Source organism: Salarias fasciatus, chromosome 22 (assembly GCF_902148845.1).
Source record: "Salarias fasciatus chromosome 22, fSalaFa1.1, whole genome shotgun sequence".
In the NCBI taxonomy this organism is placed as follows: domain Eukaryota; kingdom Metazoa; phylum Chordata; class Actinopteri; order Blenniiformes; family Blenniidae; genus Salarias; species Salarias fasciatus.
Genome location: NC_043765.1, coordinates 9,742,830 through 9,760,655, shown reverse-complemented (window position 1 = coordinate 9,760,655; position 17,826 = coordinate 9,742,830). Strand labels below are relative to the sequence as shown.

The window sequence follows — 17,826 nt, the reverse complement described above, 5'->3', positions numbered from 1 at the left end:
TCTGTGCTGGCTGCCCGAGGGAGCGCAGCACACCCCCGTTCTGTGCTGGCTGCCCGTCCCCGTCCGAGTCTGAGTCCTGTCCCCGTCCGAGTCTGAGTCCTGTCCCCAGTGTCCCCAGTTATCTCCAGTGTAGGGAAGAACACCAGGTCAGCACCAGGTCTTTGTTTGCTACTACTAATCATTTGAATGGATGTAGTTTTCTGTAAATAGTGAACTTCCACGACTGTATATGCGCGATTATACACTGAATCGCGAGAGCTCGCTGATCCGCTGCAAGGCGAAGCCAGACCGCAGATGGATCCAGCAGGAGTTGACACGCGTCAGAAAACGGAGGGGCGCGCAGCGGAGCGGAGACGGGGCGGACACGCATGCAGTGTCCCGGTGTCACAGTGCTGCGGTATACCGGATCGGAGACGGCTGACCGGAGACGGACCACAGCCGGACCGCATCCAGTGTGCATCGGCTGTGAGAGACAGAATGTGAAAAAAAAAAAAAAAAATCACATTGTAGGATTTCTAAAGAATTATGTGGAATTATGGAGGAAAATAGAACATTTTTAATAATAAAAAAAAAAAGTTTAACTTAACACTTTGTTAAAAAAAACCTTTGTTGGCAATGACAGAGGTGAAACGCTGAATGTAGGTCTTCAACACACACTGCAGCTGGAACTTTGGCCGATTCCTATATGCACGTGCCCTAAATACGTCGTTGTGCACTCTGAAATAAAGAAGGTAGTTTGTTGGTTTTCCTCCAATAAAGTATGTGTGTGTGTTTCTGTCCCTCAGGTGTTCACATCAATCAGCGCATGTCTGGATGTGAATGGGACGATGAAACTGATGAAGTTAATGGATTTTGGCGGTACGGTTATGATGGAGAAGATTTCATCTCTTTAGACATGAAGACAGAAACATTCATCGCTCCAGTTCAACAGGCTGTTCCCACCAAACAAAAGTTGGAAAATGACAAAGCTTTCATAGCACAGCAGAGGTACCACTACACGAAAGAATGTCCTGATTGGCTGAAGAAACTTTTGAAGTTTGGTCGGAGCTCACTGATGAGAAAAGGTAAAATGTTTGGAGTTTGTCTCTCAGCTTCTCTTCTTTCATGCTGCTCTCAGCATCTCCTCTCCTCTCTCCATCTGGCCTTCCTTCATCCCTCTTTCCATGGCCCGTCTCTTCCTGGCTGCAGTGGCTGACATGAGAGAGAAAGAGTGTAGAGAAGAATCCAGTAAAGTGTGAGGTGTCTTCCTGCTTGTTCTCCAGATCTTCCCTCAGTGTCTCTCCTCCAGAAGACTCCCTCCTCTCCGCTCACCTGCCACGCTACAGGTTTCTACCCCGACAGAGCCGACTTGTTCTGGAAGAAAGACGAGGAGGAGCTCCATGAGGACGTGGTCAAAGGAGAGATCCTCCCCAACCATGACGGGAGCTTCCAGATGAGCGTTGATCTGGATCTTTCAGGGCTCAAAGATGAAGACTGGGGGAGGTACAGCTGTGTGTTTCATCTGGCTGGAGGACAGGAAGTCTCCAAGAGACTGGACAAACGGGACATCAGGACCAACTGGAAGACAAATGATGGAGGTCAGAGACTCTTCATTTCACTCTCATTCTCTCATTTGTCACTTCAGGAAATCAAGTCCAGCATCATAGAATGTGAAGTTGACTTCAGTCCAGAACTTTCCCCTCATTTCCCAGAGATCCAAACCTCCAGAGTTCATCTGGATTGATTTCCACATGTGACTGAGGCCTGGATCCCATCTGTCAGTCTGTGAATGCAGCGTCTTCTTCCTGCTTCCACTGTCCAAAAGCAGATGGGATGTGAGCCTCATGAGAGCAGCAGATCAGAATGTGGAGACGTTCCACTGACAGTGTCAATGCAGCCTCAATGCAGCCACAGTCATCTTGTCAGCAGTCTTTGCCGCTCTCTGCAGGCAGCAGTGCTGATGCAGCTGATCAGGATGCTCTCCATGCTGCAGCTGGAGGAGCTGCTGAGGCTCTTTGGAGACGTCCCACACTTCTCACACTCTGGCCCAGTTTACATGGGTGTTTTTTTTTTCAATCCGATTGAAAACAGTCATATTAAAATTATCTGTGAGTCACGTTAATTCCTTGTCTCCACGGCTCCAGCTGAAGTGGACTATACAGTAGCTATAGCTCCTACCAGGGAGTTTTTATCTATCCAAACTGCTCCGTGACACCAAGCTGGACCTGGGTCTCCTCTCAACCACCGTCCAGTTTTTCTGCTTGTTTTGGTTTTGATTCTCTGAATTCCTGTTTTCTGCTCACATCATTCCGTGACTCTGTGTCTGAGGAGCTCATCTGAAGAAGGAACAATCTGCTCTGATAACACAATCCACTGCTTCTGCTGTTTCTATGAGGCAGGAGAGGATTATTGATCAAGGGAGACGACCTCTGACAATCCAGCTGGAATCTAGATGATGGAAACAGAGACACTCCTCACTGACCAGATGTTTCTCTGCAGGGGCTAACATTGGACTGATTGGAGGAGTTGCTGGAGTTCTTGGGCTCGTCATAATAGGCTGCATCACTGGACTCATCGTCTACAAGAAGAAACAACCTCAAGGTAAAGTAGAAACTCTCCTTTCCTCATCAGGGTCATTGATGTGTGTGTGTTGAACCTGAAGGAGGGTTTGGAGTGGAAAAGAGTGGTCGTCATGGTAACCTCCTCCCTCTTTCTCCTGCTGTTTTTCAGGGTTCAGAGCCACTAACAGTGAGTACTTTCCTATTTCCTTTCATCAGGATGTTTCAGTGTTGTTTGATGTTCCTTTCTGTTGTTTCTGCCTTCAAGCTGACTTCTTGCTTTGGAACATGTTTCATGTGTTTCCAACAAGTTTTGCTCTTTGTTTTCTAGAATCTGACACTTCCTCTTCATCAGGAGAAGATCCAGCCAGGAAGAAGATGTTAAAAACCTCTTCATGAAGGAAGAGTCCAGAGAGGCTCCAGTCATTGAGTCTGATGGAGCAAGAGCCAAAAGAAATGATGGAGAAGTTGCTGATTGCTCCACTTTGAGCTGCTCTCCAGGATGAAACATGAAATGAATCAGTGAATCAGTTTCTATTTAGTTGATTATTAGTGTGAAGTGATGAGGATGAGGGGATTACGGTAATCCAGGTTGTCTTCACTAGATTAGAACTGATGTGTTGAGCGAGTTTCTCTCCTCCACTGATTTCCTCCTGACTAAACTATTGATCTGCTTCATTCACTTGTTGCTTCTCATCACTTCCTTCTGATCTTTTCTTGGTTTTATTTGATCTCAGATGGTGAAATGTTTTCTTTGCAGAAACCAGGAGCTTTTTCCTTTAATGTGTCAGTTCCTCACATTCATTGTTGGTTTCATGAGATGTTGTTTTTCTTTTTCAATCATATTTATGGTGTGTTTTGAGCCTCTGAATAAAGTTCTCCATAATCCAGAATCCCTCAGTCTTCTAGTCTTATTTGGATTCATATTTTCTTATTTTCTATCTTTATTGAGATTTCTAGCGTTCTCAGTCAGTTACAAAGTGTTTCCTGAAGTGACTCCATGTAGAACAAAGTGTTTCCTGAAGTGACTCCAGGTTCTTCAGTTGGTTGGTTGGTTGAGTGGAAGATGGAACTGGAACCCTCCACTGACCACAGCCAGAGGTTGGACCAGGAGATCTCCACTGTTTCTACTGCAGCAGCTCATCATGTCCACATCTGGAGTTGTGGAGTTTCTTGATGTTCCAGTTTGGTCCTGACAGAAGCTTGGCAGTGCTCGGCCTCTCTTGGCCTTCAGCAGTTGGAGAATCTCTTTTACTGAACCACAGGAAGGAGTTGATCAGCCTGTCAAGAGGAAGATGAAATAATCTGAGGATGAATATTGGAACCTGTTGAAAACCTGAGGAGTCTGAAACATAAAACAGGAAGTCATCTGCATACAGTGATGGCTTGTGTGTTCATCTCCTGAACTTGATGACCTTAAATCTATTTCCATGATGGAGTCAGATGGCCGACGGTTCCACGGCGACAACAAAGGTCAACACGGGTCAATCGTTGGGCCACTTCTTTTTTCTTTTTTCTGCTTCCTCTGGGATCTGTTCTACGGAGGTTTGGTGTGTCCTTCCATCTTTATGCTGATGACTGTCAAATCTATGTGTAGCGCTTCTTCAACGTCCGTTGACAGGTCAGCGCCCCGAGTCTTAATCTTTTCCCCTTTTGTTTAGTTGTGTTAGCCCCTTAATCATGAATCACACCAGCTTCTTTACAAAAATACTCTCAAATTTATTCAACAAAATTGTATTGGAAAATGATCTGATTGCAGAAAGAAGAAAACGCAAAAATAAAACGGCAACAAAAGATTCCTTGATCCAAAACCAAATTGGTACCTCAAATCAAATACACACCGCCGCCTCGTGACCCTCACGGGCTCTTAACAATTGCACAGGCAATTAAATTAAACAGTTCCCAAATCAAAATCAATTGAAATCACAACAGTTCTTATCTCTGATCAGGTTTAAATTGTGGGCCCACAACACCTTAAACACCAGCTGGTTAATAAACAAAATAAAACAAAACCCCCGCTGCAGGCCTGAACGATGCTGGGGCACATGGGAGCCAAAAAAAATGTAGAGGCCCTTTATCAACCTGAGCAAATGAGAGAGGTTGCAGTACTCACAGTCTTTGAAGAGTCAATGCCAGTGTCCTTGTTTTCACCTCCAGACAGCTTGGAGTGGAGATTTTGGCTGAAGAAGCATGAGATGAGGAGGAGAGATCTTCACCATGGGAATCTAGCCGACTCCCTCACCGCCAGAGGAGCTACCAGGCTTTCCGGTCACCTGGAGCGCTATCTGGGTTCCACATGTGCTCTCTGTGGTTAGCTGCAGCCGTTAGCATAGCCTGCTAACTCAGCACTGACGTCCTCTCTGGACGTCCGTTTCGAGGGTTTCCAAACTGCTACAGTCTCTTTCACTGTTGCAGCTCGAGCACGGCCACTTTCCAGCCCAATATCTTTGGGTTGAAGCCGTAATTTTCGCCGTTAACTCCTCCGTGAGTGCAGCCGCGGCCGAGCCTCGCATGCTCCGCCAGCTTCCTCCACCGTTCTCCACCGATCTCCTCTCACCCCACCTTGATCCCGCCCCCAGCCAATCAGAAAACTTCACCACTGACTTGACAGCCTCACAACCAATCATATCTCTTGAACTACGCAGTGCTAGTTGAACTTCAAAACAATAGTTTTTTTGCACTGTACACAAAAAAAAAATACAATAAAAGAAATACCTCTCCATGGCAACTACAACATAAATATGATGAATTTCTTTAATAAGAAAAAAAAAAACACAACCCCAAAATATGAAATGCTAAATTTCATAGGGGTTACATATGTCCCTCTGAAGTGTGAAGATTCATTCAGTGCTGCTCAACTCTTGGAGAGCATTAATGCCACTAAGGACTGGATGTCAGAAAATGTTTTGTGTCTCAGTGACAGTAAACTGAGGTTCTTCTGGTTGGTCCTAGTGAGGTCAGCAGTAAACCTGTTCACTTGGGGCCTTTGACTCAGTTTGTTCAGCCCACTGTTACCAACCTTGGTGTTAAAATGGACCATGACCTCAAGCTTGATAAGCAAATTAGTGCTGTTGTGAAATCAAGGTTTTTCCATCTGAGACAACTTGCTAAGGTGAAGTCTTTCCTCTCAAGACACAGTTTTGAAATACTGATTCATGCTTTTGTTCCAACTCGGCTGGACTATTGTAACGCTCTTCACGCCGGCATTGAGGAGAGTTTACTGAAGCGTCTGCAGCTCGTCCAAAATGCTGCAGCTCGCCTTTTAAAGCAGAACTTTGTAAGATTTGCTTTAGCGCTCCCCCTACTGGTCTCCTGTGAAAGCTCACTGTCGTAAACGTCCTCCGCATCACCCCCCCCCCCCCCTCCTCCCCCGTGCAGAGAGCGTCCCACTCCCGTGTCATTTTTTTCCCGCTTGCTAGACAAGGTTTTTTTCTGTCTTTTTGGTTCTGCCATCCGTGAGCACCTCAGGGTGGCGTTGCTAACGCTAGCGAGGGTTTCATGTTTGTTTTACGCGCTTTTGTTAAATCTTCTGAAGCAGCAGTTCCTCGCGCTGCCTCCTCCAGTTGCTCCCTCTGTCGCAGGCATGCCTGCATCCAGGGCCGGCCCGGGCTTCAGAGGCGCCCTAGGCGAGCCCGAGACGAGCGCCCCTTGGGAGCGTGTTTTTCCAGCGGTCCCGACATTTGTTGAGCGGGGGGGGGGGGGGGGGGGGGGGGGGGCCGCTGAGGAGCGATGCCGAACAATACCGATCAGTGCCGGGCAGGGCCGAGGACGAGGAGCGCAGTGCGTCGGACCGCTGCACAGCGGGGCACACGGAACACAGAGCGTCGTGGCGCCCCTTGTACGACCGCGGCGCCCCCCTCGGGACGTGGCGCCCCAGGCGGCCGCCTAGTTCGCCTATGCCTAGAGCCGGCCCTGCCTGCATCACACGCTCAAACTTATTGGAAAACAAACACACTCGGAGATATGCTGCTTTCGCTCAGTGCAGCGAACTCACTCGCGCTCACTTCGACGAGAGGAGGTGCCACTCCTCTTTATTTTTCAGTTACCAAACGGAAATTAGAACCAATCAACACATCATGCAAAAATCGTCTATTGCAACACAATGACAGATATCGCACTCCAACAGCTTTTATACTTGTAATCCCGTATGAGTGCCGTAAAGCAGGTTTGTTCTCACGAGATGTAGTCGGGTCCGCTCCTCTGAAATTGCAAGCGCTGTTTTCAGGACACCGGGGGGAGTGAAGGGACAGGCGAAGCACCGTGACAAGTGTTTGTTTACCCCCACACGGACTCTGAAACACATTTATTGAGGTAAAAAAGTTGCAAAGTTCTGCTTTAACTGGCACACGAAGATATGATCACGTATCTCCAGTGTTGTCGTCACTTTATTGGCTTCCTGTCCGCTACCGGACTGATTTTAAAACTCTTTTATTTGTCTTCAGATCTTTGAATGGTCTTGCCCACCATATTTGTCTGAACTGTTGGTCCTTATGTGCCGGACGTCGTCTCAGATCAGCAAACAAGGCTCTACTCGCCGTTCCTGACACAAATCTCAAATGTAGGGGGTATCGAAGGTTTTCTATTGTCGGTCCGACATTGTGGAATGATTCACCTCTGCACATAAAGCAATTTGATTCTCTTCTTGTTTTTAAGTCCCGCCTTAAGACTCACTTCTTTTCTTTGACTTTTAACTGGTGTGAGACTGTATTTTACTGAAGAGTTGCCATGTTGTCTTATTAATATGTTTGTCTATTTCTGTTGTTTCACTCTGTGTTTGTGCAGCACTTTGGTCAACATTGTTGTTTGTAGTAGTGCTTTATAAATAAACTGGACTGGATTGGAACAAAGAGCTGCCTTGCCTGTGGGCCCAGGAGAGAGGGAACAGGCTGGATCTAATTCTGCTGATGTTCACTGAACCAACCAGGGATGTGTAGAGTAACCGGATCCAGGAAATCAATCAGTGCTGAAGCTCAACCTGTTCAGAGTGTAGAACATGTATCTCCATTCCACCAGGTCAAAGGACTTTACAGCGTCTGAAGAAAGAAGAATCAGGAGAGTTTGTAGTTTTTAGTGTCAATAATATGAAACAACCATCTGGTGTGAAAGAAGGAATGTCTCCCAGGAATGAAGCCGATTGGTCTGGATGTATCGATCAGCTGCTACAAACACAACATGAACTTCAGAGTCAGGAGAGAAGAAACTAGAGCTGAGTTCTGAACACTTTATTCCAGTTTTAAAGCTGGTTAAGTTCCATTGATCTGATCATTAAGAGCTGATGTTCCATTTGAACTTTGTGATAATACAGGCTGTAGTACAGCAACAATATAATAATGATAATAATAATCATCACCATCATCCAGAGTCCATAGAAATAAAGCTCTGAGGGATATTTTCTGACAGGATGAAGTTCACCTGTTGTCACATCTCTGAAGGAGGATTTGACTTTTCCACATGATGAAATGATCCAGCAGCTTTTTGAGATGCAGATCAAAAGTTTGTTCTGTCAGATGAATCAAAATGAGTCTGAATATTTCAGGCTCAATCCACAGGTTCTTTTCTGAAGCTTTCTTTTCCAGCTGGTCTTCAACATGTTGCTGCTGCTCTGCTCCTCTTCCAGTGTGGCTTCTTTCTTTTCCTGTGGAGAAAACCTGTTGAAGTGAAATCTGCCCGGCAACTGATGACCAGTCACAGACTGAGCTCTGACTCAGAGCTTCCAGATGGGATTATTTCAACTCTGAACACAGAAAAACTCAATAAAACTTCACTTTGATGTTTTCATGTTGTTCATTTAGTTTTAATAGATCTTTCTTTGATGCTGTAGTGATGAAATTTGGGGAAACTGATGTTTTTTTGGAGCAACTCCAGACGACAAGTCAGTCCCTTCTCTGAAGCTCTCTGGCGCCCCCGCTGGTGGGGCTCCATGCTGCACTTGGGGCTCCTCCAGGAACAGCCCAGCCAGCAGAAGAAGCCCCATCTCCTCCTGCTCTCTGCTCGGAGTCTTCCTCTGGGGTCCTGGATGCTCGTCCTGCTCCTGCTGCTCACTGAACTGGTTGTGGAAACGTTTCTTTCATTTGGTGCTGACTGAGTTTGGAACGGCGCCGCTTCACCGTGTCGCCACGCTGGAAAGTCCCTTCTCTTCATTCTTTCACTTTCTCTCTCTCTCTCTCTCTCTCTCTCTCTCTCTCTCTCTCTCTCAAAGGATGTAATGATGTGAGGAGCCCTGAGTGTGTCGCTGGCAGAGGAGCTCAACAGCTTCTTTGTCCGCTTTGTAACACCGCAGCGACACCCCCCTGCTCCGGCCCCGCCCCCACCACGTCCCGCCATCCCCCCGCTAACTGCAGGCCAGCAGGATGTGAGGCGGTGAACCCCAGGAAGGCCCCGGGCCCTGACAGTGTACCTGGAAAGGTGCTCCGGGTGTGTGCACACCAGCTGTCTGGAGCCTTCAGCAGGATCTTCAGCCTCTCTGTGGCCCAAGCAGTCCCCCCCACCTGCCTGAAATCCACCACGATCGTCCCCATCCCGAAAAAGTCCCCCGCATCCAGCCTCAGTGACGATCGCCCTGTTGCCCTCACACCGATCATCATGGAGTGCTTCCAGAGACTGGTTCTTCACCACATAAAGGACCGTCTCCCCCCTGCACTCGACCCCCACCAGTTCACATACCGGGCGAACAGATCCACAGAGGACGCCATCACCATAGCCCTGCATGCGGCGCTGAGCCGCCTGGAGCAACGGCACGGCGACGCCAGGATGCTCTTTGTGGACTGCAGCTCGGCCTTCAACACAATCATCCTGGACGTACTGGACAGAAAACTGGACACTCTGAACCCCCCCCCCCCCCCCCCAGCCTGCAGAGAGGAGGTCCAGAGGCTGACCACCTGCTGCTCTGACAACAACCTGGCTCTGAACACACAGAGAACCAAGGAGGTCATCTGGACTTCAGGAGGAACAGGAGTGACCCCCCCCCCCCCCCCCCCCCCCCCCCTACTGGACGGCCAGCGTCACAGCTGTCATCAAGAAGGCCCAGCAGCGTCTCCACTTCCTGAGATCCTCAGGAGGAACAACCTGGACAGGGAGCTGCTGCTGCCTTCTACCGCTCGTCCCCTGAGAGCCTGCTGACCTGCTGCATCTCCACCTGGTCCGGGAACAACGAACAGACTGAAAAACAGCTTCTTCCCAGAGCCATCACCACCCTGAACTCGGATCACAGCGACCTGGTCCCTCGTGCTGTGATGTTTATGCCTCCACTGCGGCTGCTACTGCTTTTTATGGATTATTTATGCTCTTTTTTAATTTATTACATTTGCACTGAAGGAGAAGCTCTCCACATTTCATTGTACTTTTGCATAATGACAATAAATGCTATTCCTCTGACTCTGCCAGACTCACCGCTGCACCACGCCCTGGGTCAGCGGTCTGATTCCCTCCCAGCGTCTCTGATAGAAGCTCCACATCACTTCTTCCTGTCAGAAAGCGTCCCGCTGTTTTAAAAGTGGAACTTGACGCTCCGCTGGACTAATGAGCTTCACTCCAGCTAGGGATGTGCGATACCACTTTTTTTCAGACCGATACCGAGTACGAGTACTTCATCTTCAGTACTCACCAATACCGATACTCGCATACCGATACTTTATATACATACAATTTAAAATAATGCAATGACAGATTATTTTTGAAAATGAATTTTATTTCTAATAAAAAGGCAGCCCAGCCACGATGTTTAAGTCCAAAATAATAGTCTGAAAAATAAAACAAACAACTCTGAGTTTACACTTATTTAAATGAAATTAAGTGCAAGACAAAACAATTTCTCTGAATTTTAAGTTTTATTTTAAATGAACTGACTTACAAGACGTAAACAAACAACTCTAAGTTATACACTTGTTAAAATGAATTTATTTTAACGGTTTTTAAATGAAATTAAGTGCAAGATAAAACAGTTTTCCACTTTACATAAACTAAGGTTTTTAAATGTACTAATTTTAATGATTTTTTCTATGAACTAAAGTCAAAGATAGAAGTTTAAAGAGCTGCTCGTGTTATTTGTGCTGCTCTCGGATATCTGCTCTTCAGTTTCTCGGTCTTCTGCAGTTTGCCGTCGAGTTGCTGCCGGAGTTTTCTTTTTTTCCAGCACAACAGCGTCAGACTCTCGTCCACAAGCTTCGCCCTGAGGTGTTTAAACAAAATACTAGTGGTAAAAGAACAACATCGCGCACCTCCTTTAGCAATTTTAGCATTGCAGAGTTAGCATTCTGCAAAGCTCGGCTCGTTTTCACTTATATAAAAGAATTTCCACACCGGCGAAGTTTTGGTGAGACGAGCAGCCGTTCTGGATTCATCCTGTTGTCTCTGCTCTGGATGAGACTCATGGAGAAGTCAGCCCGCTGCAGTGAAGCCCTGCTCCTGTCAGCGCTCCAGAGAGGAGCTTCTTCCTCTGTCTTGTTTGTCGGCAGCTTGCATCCCATTTGGTTACACTACCGCCAACTGCTGGTGAGGAGGGCTTACTACGCGTGGGGTTTTCTTGTCTTGAGTTTGGGCGGCTGGTATCGGTAGCCTTCACGAGTACCCGATACCTTGAAATAAGGCCAGTATCGGCCCGATACCGATACCTGGTATCGGTACTCGCACATCCCTAACTCCAGCAGCAGGTCTGCGTGGCTTCTCCTCCATCAATCCAGCCTTTAATGAAGGAGCAGACAGCCTGACGAGCACAACCCAAACCACAGCGTGACCACGAGGATTCAGCAGGTCTGAGAGAAGACTGTCACCTCCTGCTGAGAACAGACTGCTCTGAAACATGACGTCTGTGTTGCGCTGATCCTTCCAGAGACTCAAACAGAGACGTTTGGCTTCATGGATCCAGTTCTGCTTCCTTTCAGGAGGGTTTGCTGTTTTGTTCACGGCTTCATCTGTTTCTACACATTGAGTGTGAATCAGGCCAGACAGCATGAACAGCTCCTCACTGATGAAGAACTTTGTTCACTGATCAGTCAGTCTTTCCCTCCAGGCCTCTGGTTCAGTCAGTCCCTCAAACTAAACACAGCGGAGTTTGACTCCTGAACAAAAAGCAGGAACTGGATGAGAACAAGCTGCTTTAAAAAGAACCAAGTCCTTCATCAAACAGGAGAATCCAGGAAACTTCAAGTTTAACAAGTGAACTAGTAGAAAGGATCAAATAGTGGAGCGGTGGGGGAAATGACTGTGGAGCTGCAATGCATCATGGGAGTTCGGGATGGGATTTGCAAGGTTTTTGTGGTTTATTCTGATGTTGTGGTGTTTTTGGTCGTTGTGTTTTGTTGTGTTCTTGTAGTTTAGTCAGCTTTGTGACCATTTATAGAATAATGACCTATTTTAGTTCTTTCAATCAGGCTTCAGAGCTCATCAGAACATCGTCCATGATCCACAGTAACTGACTCTACTGTCACTGATCCTCCAGTCTCCTTAATAAAAGCAGCTTCCAGTCTCCTGGCTGCTGCTGAGGGCTGTCAGTCCCCTAACTTCCCCTGGGCTCAACAGGAAGTGACCTCCTGTCAGCTGAAGAACAGTTGACCCTTGACCTGTGAGCAAAGCCTTCCAGCAGAGGAGCGTCTCCACTTTTGGGCCTGTTGGGCTTCCTTCCTGCCAGTCATGTGATCTGCTGGAAGCCACAGTGTGGCAGAGCCTGGTGGAGGAAGATCCAGGTGGATGTGAGAAAGCCTCAGCTCACAGTGGAGCCGCTGCTCTGCACTGACATCTAGTGGGGAGAAGCCAGAAAGACAGGATTCAAGGTCCTGATGGAGACTCTGCTTCATTGGCTGTTTTGAAGTGGTGGAATCCAGAAAGTCTTCCTTGGACAGAGCTCAGAGTTGAGAGTTTTACTTCCTGGAGAGAAGCTCCGTCACTCTTCCTGAACTCCAAGGAAAACCCCTTTGGAAGCCCTGATCCAGAGAGTCCTTCTTCTGAGCATCACATCACGTTTGGATCTGAGGATTTCTGTCCACATTTTTGTCTAATCTATAATTTGTCTATTGTACTTTATATATGGATATATTATACATTGCCTTATACATTGGACATATTATACATTGTTTCTTCATTTTCCAGCTCACTAAAATATCTGAGTCGTTCACAGACTGCTTCTGCTTCTCTGTCAGAAATCACATCTTCACACATCAGAATCACTGTTTATCCCACGAGACCTGAAAACCACTTTAGTATTTAACCAGTTATGATTGATTCAATGAGCTGACAAACAGAAAACACTGTTAAACAGAAAATAATCTTTTTCTGCTTGATATATCAATTTTCCACTCTTTATATTCCTGTTTTATGTTCTTTTTTTTTTTTTTAGAAATTTTGATTCTGTATGTATCTATTTTTCTAGGGACAGAGTTCTTTGTGGAATTAATCAGAAGTTGGTTCACCTTTAGAAATCTGATTTTGTGGATAAAAGATTTCCATAAAATTACAGTGGAGTTAATTCTCATATCATGTAGGAAATTCTTAAAGCCACATAAAACATTTTCACATTTAAATTCTGGAGTTGGTAAATATTTAGAGAACCAGAGATGTAAATCCTCCCAAAAAGCTCCAGAATACATTCATTCCTAGAACATGTGTCCAGTGGTTTCAACATGTTCTTTACTAAAGGAACAGTTCTTACTCTGGAATCCAAACCGTTTGCTTCTAAAGTCAGCAGAGGATTTATTCTGTTCAGGACCTGAAAGTCAGTCTTTTGGTTTGGGATCAGTGGGAAATTTGAAAAATGTTGATCTTCTAATCTGAGTGTCTCTTTTTAAGAAAATAATATGAGATGGAATTTTAGGAAATAACATTGTGAACATTTCTTCATTAAAATAAGTAGAATAGTCCAGCTGTTGGTTCAGAGCCAGTTCAGTTGAGGCCGTTCACCATCAGTGATGGAGATTTGGATTCAGCCCATTTCTATTGACATGTGAAGCTTTTCCCAGGACTGCTGGAGGTAAAGCTTTAACCTCTCCTTTATACTGACGCTCATCCCTGATGTTCCATTTAGCAGGAAAACTTTCCAGAGACTGAATATTACCTGGACAATCCAGTCAGTGCTGCATAGACCAAACTCCACTGTCCATAAAGAAACGGGGAAATGATTCCATTCCTGTCAGAACAGCTCTTCCTCTGATAGAAAAGTCTCTCTGAGACCCAGAGTTCAGTGTGTTTTAGATTTCTCTGAGCAGCTCCTCATGTTCAGCTTGGCTCTTTGCTCACATCTTTAGTAATCTGCTCACCAGATATTGAAGTGTGGTTCTGACAGGAATGTTCTGGATGGATGACAGATTCACACACTGATGGATCACTGGCTTGTATTTGACATGATCAACATCAGAATCCATGATGTGTTCAAAGACATGTCTGCTGGTAAAGTCCAGATAGTGAAGCATCTTCTCTACATGTGACCTTCCTGCTGACTCCAGGATGTTGGAGAACTCTCTCCATCCAGCTGGGCTGATCAACGCTTCCTGGGCCGGGCCCGATGTGTGTGTCGCCTCAATGTTTCTGTTTCTTCCATCAGGTGAGCCGCAGGGCAAAGATGGCCGCCAGAAGATTCCAGATGAAAGCAGACAGCAGCTGACAGAGTGAAGAGCTGCAGGCCAGCCTCCAGAATAAAGACATGATCTTCACACTCAAACACACTTTACCTTATGGACATCAACACACACACATTGGGTTGAAAGAGATCAAATATGCTCACTTCTCAAAACCGTTTGTTCTTTCATTGTTCAGGAACCAAACTGCAGCTTTCCTTTTTCTAGAGTCTCTTAAACCTGAGAGATGAAAAGAACAACTGGCTTTGGAGAAAGTAGGGCTGCTTGATTTTGCCTAAAAATAAAATCCTGATTATTTTCTCTCAAAACCAATTTTTCGATTATGATTTTTTGTAAAAACAAACAACAAAAAAAAAGAATAAAGTACTTTGAATGTCTTTTATTGAACCTTTGTTTGGATTCAACAAATTCCAAATTCTAAATGTACGATCACATTACTGATTGAATAGTGCAAAACTGTCAAAATCTAAAGTGAACATTGCAGCTTATCTTAAATACACTCCAGGTCTGACTTCAAACAAAAAATAAAGTGAATGAAGTCACTTTTTGTAAAAGAAACTTTGCCTTCATCGTAGAATAAATCTCAGTCAGTCAGTCAGTCATGTTGTCAGTCAGTGAGGGGAGGTCGGGAGGCAGGCTCAGGTTTTGTGCTGCAGTCACAATTTCCTGTCTTACTTGAACATCAGTGTATCGTGCAAACTTAACAACATCCAAAAACAAGATGACAATTAGTTGATCTAAACAAACACAGACATGCATGCCTCATGTCACTGAACTTTACTTCTTAAAACTCTTTGCAAATCAACACAGAAAAATTCTTTGAGATTAAGAGAACCTCGTCTTCACAACAGACTTCCTGTCTTTCTGCTCTTCTTTAAACAGAAATGAATGAATAAAGAGCAAAGTGTTCACTTTTTGCCAGATAAATATTCTGCAGTGTCGTCAGTCTGTAAACCAAACATTCAGGAAGTCAGTCTGCAGTGGCAGTCAGCGAGCATCCCTCCAGCCTGTCATGCAGCCTCATGCTGATGGGCTGCAATCACATCTTCAAGTTTCTTGAGAGGAACACAAGCCTGTCGACAGAATCGGGGTTGAGCGATGCCCGGTGGCGTGTAACGATGTTCCCGCCCACACTGAAGAGCCTCTCAGATGGGGCACTGGTAGCAGGGACTGAGAGGTGTTTCTTAGCTAGTTTGCTGAGGTTTGGGAAGCTTCCTGCATGTCCCTTCCACCACTGAAGTGGATCTGCGTCCTCGCTAACCTCAGGGATCAACAGGGAGGCTGCCAGCTCCGTTCTGATTCTCTGTTCCTATGATGAGGACGGCGTCACCTTTTTCTGGAAGAAGCTGGACAAGAGCCTCTTCTTTGGTGCAGGACCAGGCAGAGCTCCAGATGGGCCGAAGTGTTTTCTTCTTGGTAGTTTGTAGCGGGAGTCCAACACGTTGACCAAGTACCAAAACCCCTCCTTTTCCACAGTAAAAATCGGCAGCATGTCTTTTGCAATACGACACACCACTGCATCTGTAATTGCAATCCACCTCGGATCTTTCTCATCATACGGAACACCGTGTGAAAACGAAGCAGCAAGAGTGAGCTGCCTGCTACTTGCAGTAGGTGGTGGGGGAGTAGCTCTATCTTGAGCAGTCCTCTCTGCTACACAGTTCGTTTTCCCGCTGGCGGTTCTTCTGAGGATGTTGAGATAAGTTGCTCGTGTTTGAATCTCTCACTGCAACTGACTTCATGACCAGCTGACATCGTGGATGTTTTCGGTCTGTGTCCGCCGTGTCGAAACCAAACCATTTCCACGCAACAGATTTAGTTGACCCCGATTTGGGAACTAAAAATTCACTTCCCGGGGCAAATGTGACTTCTTTGGCAGTAGCCATGCTTGTTGTTGTTGTTGTTAATGACCACATACTGAGCGAGCGCAGGCACGCACCTCCATCATGACAGGAAATGGAGACTGGCCAGAGAAACTACGGTGGCTTAGAAGCTCCAAAAAGGACGCGCTCGCGTGAAAAGCCGAAATCGTTCATGTACGATTTCAGCGTTTTTAACATCGTCTTTACCCAAAAAGTCGGTTACGATTCATAATCGATTAATCGAGCAGCCCGAGGAGAAAGACAGGAGAATATGAAATAAAGAGATAAAAACCTCAGATGAAGAGAAGAGGAGGCTTTAAGTCTGTTCGTTGTGACTCAGCTCACAGTAATCAGCTCTGGATTGATTTGCTGGAGAAATTTAAACTCCTCCTAACTTGAACCTTGTCATATGGAACCCTGTTAATGCAGCAGGGGCTGATGGGAAGCATCAGACTAGAAATGAGTTTAAATCTGAAGTGTAGTTGATATCAAAGAGTTGTGAAGAGCAGCTCTGGACTGTGACTTTGAGAAGGAGCAGAAACAGGAGCAGGAACATGAAGACAGAAGCAGAGCTGCAGTAAAGAGCAGGTTTCAGACCCGTCAGCAGGAAGCTCCTCTTGTCAAAGTGTCCTCAGACGTTTCTTCTGCAGACTGCAGCCGACACTGATGAAGCCTGGCCGCCCAGCAGACTCTCACATCTCCACCTTTGGTTTGTGCTCGGCCTCCAGGATTCTTCTCAGTGTTTCTCCTGACAGACTGGATGAAGACCTGGAGGTTTCCTCCATTCTCTGCTCTTCCAGTGGATGAACACCGTCAGCAGTGGTTCCCATGGTGGAGCCCACTGCTGCATCTCTGACAGGAAGTGGAGAGCTTCTGGACCATCTGCTCGCTGGCTTTCTGCTCTATTCCTGGATTTTCAGCCTCCAGCTGCTCTGGTTCCTTTCCAGACAGCTGGACCGATGGTCCAGAGTCTTCACTGCTCAGAGACTTTCAGCCTCTCTGACATCGAGGAACATCACTGCTGTGACGAGAGACACTGATTTCTGGTTTCTACATTCATTTATTTACATATTATGGATTCATGAAGTCTCACATGGATTTTATGATCTGAAAACATCAGTGGACACAAAACATTTTTTATAATCCTTCATTAATGTAGCTCATACATTAATATGTCTTCTGTTTTGGCTTGATTCCAACATTTTGACATTTTCCAGTAAACATTTCAAGAGAAAATCATTTAGAATCAGACAGTAAAGAGAAGTGAGAGAATCCCGGTCAGGAGGCTGAGGACGAGCCGAGCAGAAGCTCCATCCAGCATCAGGAGCCACGAGAAGAGAAGGACAGTCGGAGCTCTGAAGGAGCTGCCGTCTCATGGTTTACAGCTGTACACAGCTTGGTAGAAAAAATTTGGCCAATACTGACAATTTCAGTTTTTTCATTGATCAATAATTAGTTTGGATCATCAGTTTCATTTTGATCTGTCAAATACCTTCAGAGATGTCAGCAGTGAAGCGAGGCTCACTGGATGAAGCTCCAGATGCTTCCTGAAGCCTCTGATGAGTCTGGATTGTGGATCCAGGAGTTTTGGACCGTTGACCCTGATCAGACTTCTCCACTTCTGTTAGGTTCCTCTAAAGCAAACTGAATTTACTGCAAAAGCAACGTGAAAACCAAGAGATGGAGCCTGATTCCAAGTCTTCATTCACACAACAGAACAGTTGATCAGTTTTCCTCCATCAGCAGCTGGACTGTCCGGCTCCTGCTGGACCACAGAGCCAGAGGAGCTCCTCTCCTCGCTGCTCCTTCAGGCTCCACTGAGGCCTGGCCCCGAGAGCCGGAGTCCCGTCTGGAGCTGCACAG

The 17,826-nt window shown here is 46.1% G+C and overlaps 2 protein-coding genes across 6 annotated transcripts in view; both read left to right on the top strand.

Moving 5' to 3' along the window:
* LOC115409077 (class I histocompatibility antigen, F10 alpha chain-like) overlaps window positions 1-2,016 on the top strand; it is a 37,123-nt gene extending 35,107 nt beyond the window's left edge. The window contains exons 3-4 of the mRNA XM_030120070.1: window positions 786-1,064; window positions 1,263-2,016. Of these exons, the coding sequence (XP_029975930.1) occupies window positions 786-1,064; window positions 1,263-1,723 (740 nt within the window). The 3' untranslated portion in view covers window positions 1,724-2,016. The remainder of the gene's footprint in view (window positions 1-785; window positions 1,065-1,262) is intronic.
* LOC115409065 (class I histocompatibility antigen, F10 alpha chain-like) overlaps window positions 1-17,826 on the top strand; it is a 272,574-nt gene that overhangs the window by 235,788 nt on the left and 18,960 nt on the right. For 4 of the 5 annotated variants that reach the window (XM_030120039.1, XM_030120037.1, XM_030120040.1 and 1 more), the window contains one exon: window positions 2,710-3,430. In XM_030120039.1, coding sequence (XP_029975899.1) covers window positions 2,710-2,936 — 227 coding nt within the window. In that variant the 3' untranslated portion in view covers window positions 2,937-3,430. Of the gene's footprint in view, window positions 1-2,709; window positions 3,431-17,826 lie in introns of those variants that run through there. The other variant, XM_030120036.1, reaches the window with a different exon arrangement.